We start from the raw sequence: 15,597 nt of genomic DNA, 5'->3' as shown, positions 1-15,597 counted from the left end.
GTGTCCAAACTTTTGACTGGTACTATATGTGTGTGTGTGTGTGTGTGTGTGTGTGTGTGTGTACACCTGTGTGTGTGTGTGTGTGTGTGTGTGTGTGTGTGTGTGTGTGTACATGCATGTGTCCCAACACCTCACCATGCACCACAGAAATTTGTTCCATTTGTGGTGTAGAACAGCAGCCAGCAGCAAACTGAGAAGTTACAGGTTTCAAACCACTTTGACTTTAGCTAAAACCTAACTCAAACTTAATCTCAAACCAACTCAAATTTAACTTGTGGAAAGTAAGCTCTTCCCTCCCACTCTGTTAATAGTGTTAGAAATGGCTCTTGTGTGGGTCAGTTGGTAGAGAATGGTGCAAGGGGTGTGTGTTCGATTCCTGCTGGGGCCACCCATCTGTAAAATGTATGCACGAATGACTGAATTGTTTTGTATAAAAGCATCTTCTAAATGGCATATATTATGAATATACTACTGTTATAATAATACTATTACAGTATTCCACTATATTATGTGTTAATGACATTATCTAAGCAAATACTTTACAAAGTAAACATACTCTAGTGACAGGGAGAGAGTGTGAGCGAGAGAGTTGAGATGGAGAAAGAGAGGGCGAGAGAGAGAGAGAGAGAGAGAGAGCGAAAGAAAGATGGGAAGAGAAAGTGAAAGAGGGACCTTTTGTGCCTCTGCTGTGCCTGTCAGATACTCAAAAAGCAAAAGTAGGCCAAAGCAGAAGTTTTCTGCTGGTAATTCCCAGCTCTGAGTGTCAGCATCCTGTTGCAATCGTCATGACAACGGCGGAATGTTTTCACCATGTCAACCCCAGCCCCCCTTGCCACAACAAACCACCATGGGATGATTCACACACACTGGCTCTAGGTTCCAAATGGCACCATATTCACTACATAGTGCATTGCTTTTGTCAAAAGTTGTTCACTATACAGTATACACTATACAGTTTTCTTGACAATTCCTGATATTTAATCTGAGCAAAAATTCCCTGATTTAGGTCAGTTAGGTCAGTCACCACTTTATTTTAATAATGTGAACTGTCAGAATAATAGTAGACATAATTATTTATTTCAGCTTTTATTTCTTTCATCACATTCCCCGTGGGTCAGAAGTCCATATGCTTCCCACAATAATTTGGGTGAATTTTGGCCCATTCCTCCTGACAGAGCTGGTGTAACTGAGTCAGGTTTATAGGCCTCCTTGCTCGCACACACTTTTTCAGTTCTGCCCACAAATGTTCTATAGGATTGAGGGCAGGGCTTTGTGATGGCCACTCCAATACCTTGACTTTGTTGTCCTTAAGGCATTTTTTCACACCTTTTGAAGTATGGTTGAGGTCATTGTCCATTTGGGAGACCCATTTGCGACCAACCTATAACTTCCTGACTGATGTCTTGAGATGTTGCTTCAATATATCCACATAATTTTCGTTTCCACATGATGGCATCTATTTTGTGAAGTCCCACAACATGATGCTGCCACCCCCGTGCTTCACAGTTGGGATGGTGTTCTTCGGCTTGCAAGCCTCCCCCTTTTTCCTCCAAACATATCGATGGTCATTATGGCCACACAGTTCTATTTTTGATTCATCAGTCCAGAGGACATTTCTTCAAAAAGTATGATCTTTGTCCCCATGTGCAGTTGCAAACTGTAGTCTGGCTTTTTTATGGCGGTTTTTGGAGCAGTGGCTTCTTCCTTGCTGAGCAGCCTTTCAGGTTATGTCGATATAGAACTTGTTTTACTGTGGATATAGATACTTTTGTACCTGTTTCCTCCAGCATCTTCACAAGGTCCTTTGCTGTTGTTCTGGGATTGATTTGCACTTTCGCACCAAAGTACGTTCATCTCTAGGAGACAGAACGCGTTTCCTTCCTGAGCGGTATGACGGCTGCTTGGTCCCATGGTGTTTATACTTGTGTACTATTGTTTGTACAGATGAACATGGTAACTTCAGGTATATGGAAATTGCTCCCAAGGATGAACCAGGCTTGTGGAGGTCTACAATTTGTTTTCTGAAGTCTTGGCTGATTTCTTTTGATTTTTCCATGATGTCATGCAAAGAGGTACCGAGTTTGAGGTAGGCCTTGAAATACATCCACAGTTACACCTCCAATTGACTTATTATGACGGTTAGCATATCAGAAGCTTCTAAAGCCATGACATCATTTTCTGGATTTTTCCAAGCTGTTTAAAGGCACAGTCGACTTAGTGTATGTAAACGTCTGACCCACTAGAATTGTGATACAGTGAAATAATCTGTCTGTAAACATTTGTTGGAAAATGACTTAGTAGATGTCCTAACCGCCAAAACTATAGTTTGTTAGCAAGAAATTTGTGGAGTGGTTGACAAACCAGTTTTAATGACTCCAACCTAAGTGTATGTGAACTTCCGACTTCAACTGTATGTTGAAATGACGATATATCACTGGAGACATTGCAAATCAATTTGTGCCACTTGTGTTGTCTACATGGAGCTTTAACTCAGTTTGTTATAGCCTTTTGTTATTACGCAATGAATTAATGACTATGTTTAGTTAATTAGATTGAAAGTTATCAATTGTGAACATGGTCACAGCTCTATTAAATTTTTTATCATTCTCCACATTTAAACGTCAGTTTCATTGTGGACTTTTCCCTGAAGTGAGATGTTGGCCTATAGGCTACCTGCATCTAGCTCAGCAAACCATGGAAAAGTAGAATTGCAATTATAAACCCATATTTTAGTCAGTAGCTTATGCCTAATGAAATAACAAGTCAATCTCACAAATAGCCAATAAATTTAAAAAAACTACGTTCATCTCTTAAACTCTCCTGTCGGTTTTACCTGTAGTTTTGCACATGTGATTTATGTACAATTACAAACTTGGTGGTTTGAGGCCTGAATGCTGATTGGTTGAAAGCCATGGTATATCAGACCACGTACCACGGGAATTACAAAAAAATTGTTTTTACTGTTCTAATTACGTTGGTACCGAGTTTATAATAGCAATAAAGCTGATCCCAGGCTGTATCGCAACCGGCCGTGACCGGGAGACCCATGAGGCGGCCCACAAGTGGCCCAGCATTGTCCGGTGTTAGGGTAGGGTTTGGCCGGCCGGCCGGGTTGTCCTTGTCCCATCGCGCACTAGCGACTCCTGTGGAGGACCAGGCGCAATTCACACTCACATGGTCGCCAGGTGTACGGTGTTTCCTCCGACACATGGCTTCCGGGTTAACCGAGCATTGTGTCAAGAAGCAGTGGTGCTTGGTGGAGTTTCGGAGTACGCAAGGCTCCTCGACCTTCGCCTCTCCTGAGTCCATGTGGGAGTTGCAGCGATGGGACAAGACTGTAACTTACCAATTGGATAGCATGAAATTGGGGCGAAAAAAATTATATCAAAAAGGAACCTCAGAGGTTTGTGGTATATGGCCAATATGCCACGGCTAAGGGTTATGTCCTAAGAACAACCCTTAGCTGTGGTATACTGGCCATATACCACACCTCCTCGGGCTTTATTGCTTAATCATAGCAGTCAAAACAAGTTAAATCAACATCCATTGATGGAAAATGATCTAGAGAGTTTAATAAGGGGGATTTATATTTTCTCTTGCGACTTAATCTTAAACTCGCAAGAATTATAATTTTGATGGACAACCAAATTGTGTTTCTTAGCCTACATCATTATAAAATTATGTCAATATTCTTTCTTAATTCGCTCGATAACGTTATGTTAAAAAATGATTTATTGGATAAGTGTGCAAACACTTTTCTTTTAGCTAGTTTTCAGGCCTTGTGGGTGGGTTTTCAGAGGTCATTGGGATATATTCTTTTGCTAGTTGTGGCAACCCTGAGTGGGCCAGACAGGGTCTACCATTCACTGCAACCGCACAAATAAAATGCTGGGTTAAAAACAACCCAGCGATGGGTAAATAGTGGACAGAAGACAGTGAGTTATTTTTGACCCTGCGGGTCAGTTCAGAAGACTGGAGGCGTGGTTTAGTAGGGCAGAGGCTTTCAGATAGTTATTTTTGGCCACCTGTGAGAGTAAATGTCATTCCAGTTAATCTGTTCTGTTGTTTTGTCAACACATGTTTAAGGTTGAGCACTGACACTTTTGTAGCTTAATGAGTCTTACACAAGTTGAGTTCCTGAAGTGCCTATGCGTATCCCAATGTTGGAATAGTTATAATTTTGTTATGGTATTAAAATGATAACGTTATTGATTATATATTAAAATATGCAATGTGATAAAATAATGCAGTGTACAAACATAACAAAATTAACAGGAATGACATTTAATCTCACAGGTGGCCAACAATACCCATCTGAACGCCACACCTCCAATAAGCCACTCCTCCAGACAATTACCATTAAAATTATATGCAAATAAAAAAATGTAGGTTGTGGTCTAATAAAGAATACTTGTAAAGAACAGGAAGGACCACACACTGTTTATGCTCCCAATTCACTGCTTTATTGACAATGTTTTGATCTGAAATGGATCTTAGACAGGTCAAACAGACTGAGTGCTCACATTCCAAAATATACACATTTCACCTCACATGACCATTATGCACATGACACATGGTGGGTGTGGAAACAATTCAATTCCCTTTTGCGCATAGTCAATCATAATCAACTACAGAAGTATATAATCATAAAGGATTATATACCTACAAATCAGTCCAAGTTAAAGTCTAGGCAAGAGTAAAAAATATGTATGTACAAAATGATGTTGGAAACTGTTGGAATACCCTCCGATATGACCATTACACGCAGGATGTACGGTGGCTGTAGATATACTGTAATAGCAGTGACCTATTTCAAAAACAACTTGTGTACCTCCAATAATTTCTTATCAATGAGATGAGCACATGCAGTAGTTACAGAAAATCTATTATGGACAGACAGTATGTACCAAAGGACCAAGTGGAGACATGGATGGCCAGACAAATCAACGTAACATTCATGTAAGAAATGCTCTGATATCAAACTCTTGGTTCAGATCTTTAGAAGACATGGCGGACAAACTGTGAATCCAATACAGTTCTCTTTACAGTAATAGATTATCAGTATATCCCCCCCCCCCCCCCCAGGGGTCTTAACATGTTCGATACCAATGTACTGAGAGCTAAGAGCTGATGTTTTGACGAGCCTCTATGAAATCTCTGGTCAAGAGTCCTGATATTACTCCTGTGTTCCGCTATTCTTGTGTTTTAGAGCTCGTTTAGTTTTTTCCTACATAGCACAGACCACAAATACACTCGATCAGGTATAGCACATTGTTTGTTGAATCACGTAATGATGCCCTTAATCTTAAATGGCTTTTCCCGTCATAGGGGCGATTGAACATTGTGCATTTGTTCGTAAAGTTACACTGGGTACATCGGCCACATCAGGAATTACCATCCGGCACCTTGTCTAGGAAGGTGCGACGTGGTACCGGTTGAAGATCAGACCTCACCACCATCTGGCTGATGTTGGGGATGCGTCTGAAGACGACCCGCGGGGGTTCTTTTAAACTTGTTTTCCAGGTGTGGAACAGTGCTCAAGATGTGTGTTTTTTTAATGATAGGGTCAAACTGTTTGCGAAGTGGGGAGTATTGAAGGAAGCATGGAACTTGGTTTGAGTGTGAGGATGTCATCCTGGGTCATATTTTTGTAGCGGTCCCCTTGCATCATGCAGCCACTCCCTAGTGGCGCAGCGGTCTAAGGCACTGCATCTCAGCGCTTGAGGAGTCTACTACAGACACCCTGGTTTGATTCCAGACTGTATCACAACTGGACGTGATTGGGAGTCCCATAGGGCGGCTCACAATTGGCCCGGTGTTGTCCGGGTTTGACCGGTGTAGGCCGTCATTGTAAATAAGACTAAGATTAAATAAAGGTGTAAGAAAATACATAAATAAAAAAAACGGCAAAATTGGCGTCCAAAATGACCGATTTCCGTTTGTTATGAAAACTTGAAATCGGCCCTAAATAATCGGCCATTCCGATTAATCGGTCGACCTCCTGACTATATGTCATCAAGTGAAAATGTAGAAAATGTGCTATGAAGTTCCCTTTTTTCTCTTGAACATTTATTGAATTATGACATTTTTCACTACTTTTGACCAGGGCCCATAGTCCTCAGAAGGTCAGAAATATTGTACTATGTAGAGCAGTGTTTCTTAATCCTGGTCCTGGGAACCAAAAGAGGGCCGCATTTGAGTTTTTGCCCTCTAGCACTACACACTAGATTCCATTAATCAACTCATCATTAAGTATTTGAATAGTGGAATCAGGTGTGTAGTGCTGGAGGGGAAAAACTAAAATGTTTTTCAGTTCCCATGACTAGGATTAAGAAACACTAATGTAGGGACGCTGCCAGAGGCTGTGGCCCAGTCCAAAAACAACTCCAGAAACAAACCCTCGCCCTCTACTCTCTAGGCTCCTGCACTTAACGGACAGTAAATCCAGAAGAATTGGTTTGGTATATATAGCAAACTGGTTTTCTGCCAAGGAAGGAGAGGGAGAGGAGAAAAGGGCTCATCTCACCTTGTGGTGGAGGAAAACTGATGAGATGTGAGTCTATGGTTGGTATATACAGTAGAGGAGAAATATATTTTATTTATGCATTTTCTATATTCAGACTTTTTCACCCAGCACTTAGTGTAATATATTGTGATGTGAGGATAATAGCATTGCTTTCAAGTATTTCTGCCCTGTGATACAGTGTATCCCTACACCAGCAATCTATCTCATCAGGGAATTAGGATCAGTTTTATGTATACAGTGTGTGTGTGAGTGCGAGCAAGCGTCTGGATAGAGTTTAGATAGGAGCCAGACCGGGTTTATGGTGCTGCTTAGCATTTCGTTTGAAAGTGCCAGAAAGGGAGAACGATCAAACTGGGTTGTTATATTCTGTGGAATGCAGAACAGGGGAATTATAGCAGATTCCCAGTGAGTGAGTGAGTGAGTGAGTGAGTGAGTGAGTGAGTGAGTGAGTGAGTGAGTGAGTGAGTTCCTGCCTGCCTGCCTGCCTGCCTGCCTGCCTGCCTGCCTGCCTGCCTGCCTGCCTGCCTGCCTGCCTGCCTGCCTGCCTGCCTGCCTGCCTGCCTGCGTGTTCTCAATATTGGTCAATAAGGCAGTGCCTGCAGACTCCAGTCACAATGCAGAGTTCAAAGGTAGAAGGCGAAGCCAGGCTTACGATGTGACACGGAAATGCTAACCTTTTGGACCTGGGTCACATTCATTTGTGCACACCGTAGCAAAATGTTTTGCAATGGGAAAACGAAAAACAACCATTTCTTATTGGACAAATAAGTAGTCCCGCCCCGTTTCGGCCCATTTGCTTCCTAGTGAAATATATCCCAGTCCTCATCTCCTTAGACAGTGCACTTAACCACGAGGACCTGGAGAACACGTCTGTGTCCTCCAGGTAAACGCTGGGTAGACAGTCTGGCCCCTTGTATCAGACCCACCATCACAGGCCTGACTGGAAACACAGCAGGGCAGCAACAGCAGACTCAACACAAGATAATAGCATCCTCATACAGTAAAATCCCTAAACCAAATCAGTAGCCTTATGGTTAGAGTGTCTTCCCTGAGATTGGAAGGTTGGGAGTTTTGTTCCTCAGCCGTTCGTTCTCCTTCTCAGTGCCTAATCTCTGTTGGTCCAATCAGTCCTTTTTCGGGGTTATTTATTTTTCTTTTAAAGGGAGTGGGTCAGTCCCATCCCTCGCATATTTATTGGACAGGATAGAGAGAGTATGTTGAAATAGCAGTTTTCCAGATTCAAACCCATGCTGCAGCGGTATATATGTCCCAGAGGTAGCAGCTTAGACCTCTAGACCACCCTAGGCCAATCTTAGGCCAATCAACTCTCAGGCCCAGTAAACTGTCTGCGACTGCTGGACCGATGCGATACCATGAGCTGTAATGAACTTGTAGAGAAATTTCACATGCTTCACTTTCCTCAATAGTCCTTTAACTCAGGGAGTCCCTCCCTCTTTGTTTTCTCTGGAACCATGGTAACCTATAATTACTCTAGTATACACATCTCGTTCTCCCTCTCCCCCTCTTTATCTATCTCTCGCTCTCTGTTCCCCCTCTATCTATCTCTCGCTCTCTGTTCTCCCTCTCCCCCTCTATCTATCTCTCGCTCTCTGTTCTCCCTCTCCCCCTCTATATCTCTGTCTCGCTCTCCATCCTTTCTCCATCTCTTGCTCGCACGCCAGGGCTGTGGCGGTCATTCGATTTTCCCCGCCGGTTATGGTCATGTAAAAGTGATTGACCATTAATTAAGATACGTACGTTTAGCATCTCCAGGCCTCCACGCATATAACCGCATGCAGGCCGCTGATGCACGCCTTTGGAGCGTTTACATTGAAATATAAATGAAATATATACACCATCACAATAAATCAATGTTTTATTTTAGGCAGGTTTAAATAAGCACAATATCAAGAAAATGTATTTCAGAAGAACAGAATATGCGTTGGACTACTGTATGTTATCTGGCTATACACCATGCCATAGGCTGTAGGCGTGTTTATTTAGGAGATAAGATATGCTTATAAATCCCGTGCCATTATTTTATATTATAGGATTTTATAGTAAGAAGAATATACTTGAACTCAGCTAAATGAAATAGAAAGGATATTTGTCCCATTCCGGGAGCGAGTATGCATATGAAGTGGCTGTGTTGAGTGTAAAAGTGATCATTTGAAACAAGTCCTATATGCTAGATTTAGAGTTATTTGGCAACTTTAGTTGTGAATGATGCATAAATGGGATGCATGATGGGATGCATGATGCAACTATAGACTATTGATGATTTGATAAAGTCTCAAAAAAAAAACTTGCGCTCTGTTCCTTGAGTCCAGGCTGCACATGCTGTTCTCTCATCAAGTGGTCCTATTATCACCCATCAGACTATTCTCAATTGAATTTAATCTTTGCTAATATGTAAAATTTGATTCAATTTAGAATAGCCCATTATCAAATGGGCAGGGCGAGGGGGGAAATGACTGAATGTTGTCATCTGTATGCACTGGAATGGCTCATTATCAAATAGGCAGGGCAAGGGGGGAAATGACTGAATGTTGTCATCTGTATGCACTGGAATGGCGAATGGAGGCCGCCGCTTTCCCACTGGTTCGGTTTTCAATCATGCTGGTAGGCTACCTGGTTATTTCACTCCAGGCATCAACCACTGTTTGAGGAGCATGCAGTCTCTTGCTGTATGCAGTCTCTTGCTGTATGCAGTCTCTTGCTGTATGCAGTCTCTTGCTGTATGCAGTCTCTTGCTGTATGCAGTCTCTTGCTGTATGCAGTCTCTTGCTGTATGCAGTCTCTTGCTGTATGCAGTCTCTTGGGTTTGCAGTCTCTTGGGTATGCAGTCTCTTGGGTATTCCGCCCAAACTCTGTATGCCAGCGGCTCTCCTACCCTGTTCCTGCAGCTACCCGGTGTTTAATTTGGGGAACCAAGTGAAATCTGTTCGGGAATATTGATAGTAACACGTTTTCAAAACAAAACATATTCAATTCAACTGTTGGCAGCCCCTCTCTCTGCAAGCTGTAGAAAGGAATTGAAGCAAAGAGAGATGGAAACGCATGGTGTGGAGAAATTCTTTAGCTAAAGGTAACGTGTCAGCCTATTTAATTATGAAAATGTAACAACATCCCTATTACTAGGCTATTCAAAATCAAATACAAATCCACTATAATTGTAGGCTAACTGTAAGCCGCCCTTCACAATCAGTGAACCAACAGCATCGCCTAGTTCTATACTTCCTCTCTAAGACTCATGGATAGAAAGTTTGGAGCATAGCATGAGGTAACCAGTCCATCCAGTATGCATAATAATACAGTCCACACTCAAAAGGCGATTATGAGAATTTGTTTAATTTTGGAGTATAGGCTAGCTAGAGCAATTATGTACCAATTGTGTGCCCATCTGAAATCAGTTATTATATGTTTTTCTGCCATGCATAATATGTGGTAGGCTATGTATTGTCATTATTTTAATTTAACTTTTTTTTTTTTAGGCTTAATATAAAATAATCACCTTAAAAAGCGCTGTCCATTTCGTTGTGTTTGGCTTTGAAACAACGTCCCGCAATGATCATGTTTTAAACCCGTTGTTGAACTTCTTTCTTCAACTTGATTGATCCCAGTGAGGTGAGTTTTAAAAGCACGATACTGTTTTGGTGATGTGATTTTAGATTGTATTTGCGTTGATGTCAGAGTGGTTAGATGGACAATAGAGCCCTGAGTACCAGGCCATTAGCGACCTGATGGTCAGTAGTCAGCTGGGTACTACCAATGGATGTCCAGAGTGCATAAGAGGAGATTACCATGGAATTTTACTGCGGTCATGACTCATGACTGCCGGTATGGCCGTAACATGGTCACGGCAACAGCCCTAATCACACCCTCTTTCTCCCTTACTCTGTCCTCTCTTTCTTTCTCTCTTTCTCCCTCACACTCCTCTCGCTCTCTTCTCGCTTCTCTTTCTCCCTCTCTTTCTTTCTGGCAATTCCACTAGGTAGGGTAGGCTAGTGGTTAGAGCATTGGACTAGTAACCGGAAGGTTGCGAGTTCAAACCCCTGAGCTGACAAGGTACAAATCTGTTGTTCTGCCCCTGAACAGGCAGTTAACCCACTGTTCCTAGACCAGTTAACCCACTGTTCCTAGACCAGTTAACCCACTGTTCCTAGACCAGTTAACCCACTGTTCCTAGACCAGTTAACCCACTGTTCCTAGGCTGTCATTGAAAATAAGAATTAAAGCTTAAATAAAGGTAAAATAAAAAAATCTCCTCACTCTCCCTTTTCTCCTCTTTTTCTTGCTCTGTGCTATTCTGCTTTTCGGTGCAGGCGGCAGCACTTCAGGTACCGTGAAGTGAGTGTACAGTATGAGCCAGATTTCAACATTCTTAAGTAGGAGAGAGGAAGAGAAAGAAGAATGGAGCGAGAGATAGTGTGTGGAGAGTAGGTGTCTGGTCTGGATAGTTGAACGACACTGGAACTGCTGATGTAACACAGCTGGTTGTTTTAGACACGCATGCACAGACACACACACACACACACACACACACACACACACACACACACACTCACCCCTTTGCGTATGCATAGTGCAATTCCCGGAGCTTGCTCCAGCTTGGCTTGACTTCCAGGCTTTTACCATCTCCCTCTCAATCAGAATATTTGTGTGAGTGTGTACAGTATGTGTGGAAGAGGGAGGGAGTGCACGAGACCTAGAGGGAGCGGGTGAGACTGGGTGCTAGTGAGTGCGTGCCTGTGTGTGTGTGTGTTTGACCGTCAGTTCTGGTCAGCTGATGGCCGTGGCTTGCTTCGATTGGAGGAGCCAGCTGTGTTCAGCTGCAGTGTAGGCAGATCAGTGCGGAGAGTGGAGAGACAAGGCAGCCTCTGTCTCCTGCAGCCGGAGGGAGCCCAGCGCTCAGCAGTGCAGAGCTAGAGGAGAGCAGTGGGTCTGCAGTACGAAGCAGGCAGGCAGGGCTGGAGCACCGGTGCTTTAGGACTGGAGCAGGGCTACAGGGGGAACCTGGGCTAACCTAACCTGGACTGGACTAGGCTGTAGCTGGGCTTTCCTGAACTTAGCTCCATTAGGCTGGTCCAAGGTCCAGACTGCTAGGGACAGGTGGCCAGAGCTGGGTGGTGATCCCAGGGCAGAGGGCTCTGTCTGGGGGTGACGTGGTTGGGTACCTGGGTATGGGCTGCTCGGCCAGCTTGGTGCTCCTCCAGGCCCTGCGTTCCGTGGGCCGGGCCAACTGTGCCCGCATGTGCTCCCGCCAGGACCAGCTATCCCCGGACGTCCTGCCGCCCGGCGAGGGCCACGCCACCTCCGGGGGAAGTAGAGCCCTCACCATCATCGTTATGGTAACTAACAGACTGCGGAGCTATAGGCTGCAGCCTCCCTTGTTCCTTTGTTGGGGGTGGGAGGGTTGCGGGGGGTGTAAGAGGGCTAGAGGGAATCTGTTTGGTCTCCTATTTTTGGGATACCAGTGTTTTACCATGTGGTTTTCTCCCCTTGCTGTATGTTAGTGTGTCCTCTGTGTGTGTGTGCATGTGACTGAGTGTGTGTGTGTGAAGGGTAATGCACAGTATTATCGAGGAGCGAGGCATGATGTGATCAGAGCTGTGTGAGGGAGTGGGGCGAAAACAGAAGCAGGGGGCTGGCGGGGGGGTGTACAGGGAGAGAAGTGGGGTAGGGGGCTGGCTGGGGTTCAGTCCTGAGGAATTTAGTTTCTGTGGGAAAAAATGTGCCTCATTGCTCATGGTTCGTCTAGTAGGCTGCTGATAAGATGTGAGTGTTTGTCTAAATCAACGGGTAAATGAATGAGCAAATGAACAAATGTACTGGACTGGCCAACATTCTTATGTTTCTGTCTGTGAGTGACAGTGATACTGATTGTGCAATACCATTTGGATCCATTATTAGGAGCAGTAGGGTGAAGTTGCCCCTATACGCTGCTCTTGGTTCAGTTTAGCATTTTCCCTACAAATGGTTAAGGCCATGATTGTGGAGGGGAAGCTGATCCAAGATCTGTACCTAGAGGAAGCTTCACCCCAGAGTTATTAAGACAGCGTTGAGACGTGACAGCTTGGTTCATGATGATTCATAAATTAGTAGGCGTGACATCAGTGGGGAGTCTGAGACGGATGGTATGTGAGGTGAGGATATACCCAGGGTGGCAAGGTGGTGCCGAGGAGCAGGGGTGTAGAGATATTTAATAGTTACCCCTGTTGAATGGTGACGACAATCCTGGCTGCATCTGTATTTCAATGTCCCTGTCTGTCCGACCGTCCATATGCCTGGTCGTTGTATGGACAATCCCCCTTTCTGGGACACGCGTCAATATCAGCCTCTGTTTCCCGAGGGCTGCATGGATGACAACATTGAAGAAGTAGAAAAAATGTCAGGCTCATTTTGGCAGGGGTGTGATCCATAAAGTTTGCCTGACGACTCAAACTGAGACTGCAATCATTGAAGTCGTTTGTGGTGACGTCAAAATGAGGGGTGTTGTACAAAACAACGTCATCGGCGTTTGGACGGAACCAATCGGAGGAACAAAGTCAATGATACGTTTTCAAAATGTCACTTTACCCACGTGTGTTTTGGCTCTGGTGCAACCCGTCGTTTTTTTGTGACCAATCAGACGATCTAGAATGTATTTCCATTCTAGACATCGTAGGGGAGGCTAGCCAGGCAACCACAAAGTTCTCTCTCTCTCTCCTCACATATACCAGAGGAACCTGTCTGTCTACCCACTCACCTTCTCCTTGTGGCACTTAAAGTCTTGTTCATCTGCAGACTGGACCCATGCACGGTGTAGTCCTCTCTGCTGGAAGGAGCCAGAGAGAGACAGAGGAAGAAAAGACTGGGAGGGTAAAAGACTCCTGGTCTGGTGATCTTCCCTTCTCTGCTTTCCTCTCCTTTTTTCTGGCCCTGTACAGGGGCACGAGTAAGACGCTCGGGCAGACCATTCTCCTGTACGGTAGTCTGCAGGGAGCTGAGGACTCGTAATCCTCCTGGTCCATTAAGACATTGACCCACATCTGACCTGACGGTGTAGGAGAGGAAGCAGGACGGACAGATATGGGCTGGGAAAAGAGTCTGCACTGAGCTCACAGTGATGGAAGACATGAAGAACTTAAATGAATTAATCTATGTAATGCATGTTGGGAGGGAAGTAGAGAGCGCTCCAACCAACATGAGTCGAGGGGATGGCCAAAAATCACAAGAACATAAAAAAAGCATGTTAATATGTTTTATAGACATTTTTTGAGGGGCGGGAGGTAGCCTAGTGGTTAGAGCGTTGGGTCAGTAACCGAAAGGTTGCTAGATTGAATCCCCGAGCTGACAAGGTATAAATCTGTCGTTCCGCCCCTGAACAAGGCAGTTAACCCACTGTTCCTAGGCCGTCATTATAAATAAGAATTTGTTCTTAACTGACTTGCCTAGTTAAACTAAGGTTAAATAAATAAAAAATATTAATTAAAGTCATCCATGACTAACACGGATGTAGCTCAAACATGATAAGGCTCCCAAGAAGCCACAGCTATGGAGAAAAAGTGCCTTCGGAAAGTATTCAGACCCCTTGACTTATTCCACATTTTGTTAGGTACAGCCTTATTCTAAAATTCATTAAATTGTTTTCTCCCCTCATCAATCTACACACAATACCCCATAATTACAAAGCAAAACAGTTTTTTTTATACATTTTTGCTAACTTATTAAAAATAAAAAAACAGTATTCAGACCCTTTTACTCAGTACTTTGTTGAATCACCTTTGGCAGTGATTACTGCCTCGAGTCTTCTTGGGTATGGCGCTACAAGCTTGGCACACCTGGATTTTGGGGAGTTTCTCCCATTATTCTCTGCAGAACCTCTCAAGCTATCAGGTTGGATGGGGAGCGTTGCTGCACAGCTATTTTCAGGTCCCTCCAGAGATGTTCAATTGGGTTCAAATCCGGGCTCTGGCTGGGCCACTCAAGGACATTCAGAGACATGTCCCGAAGCCACTCCTGCGTTGTCTTGGCTGTGTGCGTAGGGGTCATTGTTCTGTTGGAAGGTGACCCTTCACCCCAGTCTGAGGTCCTGAGCGCTCTGGAGCAGGTTTTCATCAAGGATCTCTCTGTACTTTGCTCCGTTCATCCTTCCCTCGATCCTGACTAGTCTCCCAGTCCCTGCTGCTGAAAAACATCCCCACAGCATGAATGCTGCCACCACCATGCTTCACCGTAGGGATGGTGACAGGTTTCCTCCATACGTGACGCTTGCATTCAGGCCAAATAGTTAAATCTTGGTTTCTTAAGGCCAGAGAATCTTGTTTCTCATGGTCTGAAAGTCTTTTGGTTCCTTTTGGCAAACTCCAAGTGGGCTGTCATGTGCCTTTTACTGAGGAGTGGCTTCTGTTTGGCCACTACCATAAAGGCCTGATTGGTAGAGTGCTGCACAGATGGTTGTCCTTCTGGAAGGTTCTCCCATCTCCACAGGGGAACTCTAGAGCTCTGTCAGAGTGACCATTGGGTTCTTGGTCACCTCCCTGACCAAGGTCCTTCTCCGATTGCTCAGTTTGACTGGCCAGCCAGCTCTAGGAAAAGTATTTTGTGGTTCGAAACTTCTTCCATTTAAGAATGATGGAGGCCACTGTGCTCTTGGGGACCTTCAATGCTGCAGAAATGTTTTGGTACCCTTCTCCAGATCGGTGCCTCAACACAATCCTGTTTCGGAGCTCTACGGACAATTCCTTCGACCTCATGGCTTGGTTTTTGCTCTGACATGCACTGTCAACTGTATGACCAGGTGTGTGCCTTTCCAAATCATGTACAATCAATTGAATTTACCACAGGTGGACTCCAATCAAGTTGTAGAAACATCTCAAGGATGATCAATGGAAACAGGATGCACCTGAGCTTATGTAAATAAGGTATTTCTGTTTTTTTGTTTTAATAAATTTGAAAACATGTCTAAACCTGATTTCGCTTTGCCATTATGGGGTGTTGTGTATAGATTGCTGTGGGAATTGGTATTTAATCAATTTTAGAAGAAGGCTGTAACGTAACAAAATGTGGAAAAAGTCAACGGGTCTGAA

The 15,597-nt window shown here is 44.1% G+C and overlaps 1 protein-coding gene across 8 annotated transcripts in view; it reads left to right on the top strand.

Moving 5' to 3' along the window:
- The window catches only part of LOC109905365 (dedicator of cytokinesis protein 10), a 163,209-nt gene that overhangs the window by 33,783 nt on the left and 113,829 nt on the right, over window positions 1–15,597 (top strand). For 6 of the 8 annotated variants that reach the window (XM_031790396.1, XM_031790403.1, XM_020502689.2 and 3 more), the window contains exon 1: window positions 11,368–11,877. The exons of the other annotated variants lie outside the window; for them this stretch is intronic. In XM_031790396.1, the coding sequence (XP_031646256.1) occupies window positions 11,710–11,877 (168 nt within the window). In that variant the 5' untranslated portion in view covers window positions 11,368–11,709. Of the gene's footprint in view, window positions 1–11,367; window positions 11,878–15,597 lie in introns of those variants that run through there. 8 annotated transcript variants of the gene reach the window in all.

This window comes from Oncorhynchus kisutch, linkage group LG15 (genome assembly GCF_002021735.2).
Source record: "Oncorhynchus kisutch isolate 150728-3 linkage group LG15, Okis_V2, whole genome shotgun sequence".
NCBI classification, from domain to species: domain Eukaryota; kingdom Metazoa; phylum Chordata; class Actinopteri; order Salmoniformes; family Salmonidae; genus Oncorhynchus; species Oncorhynchus kisutch.
Note: the sequence above shows the minus strand (reverse complement) of the source record. Positions and strands in the feature narration are given on the sequence as shown.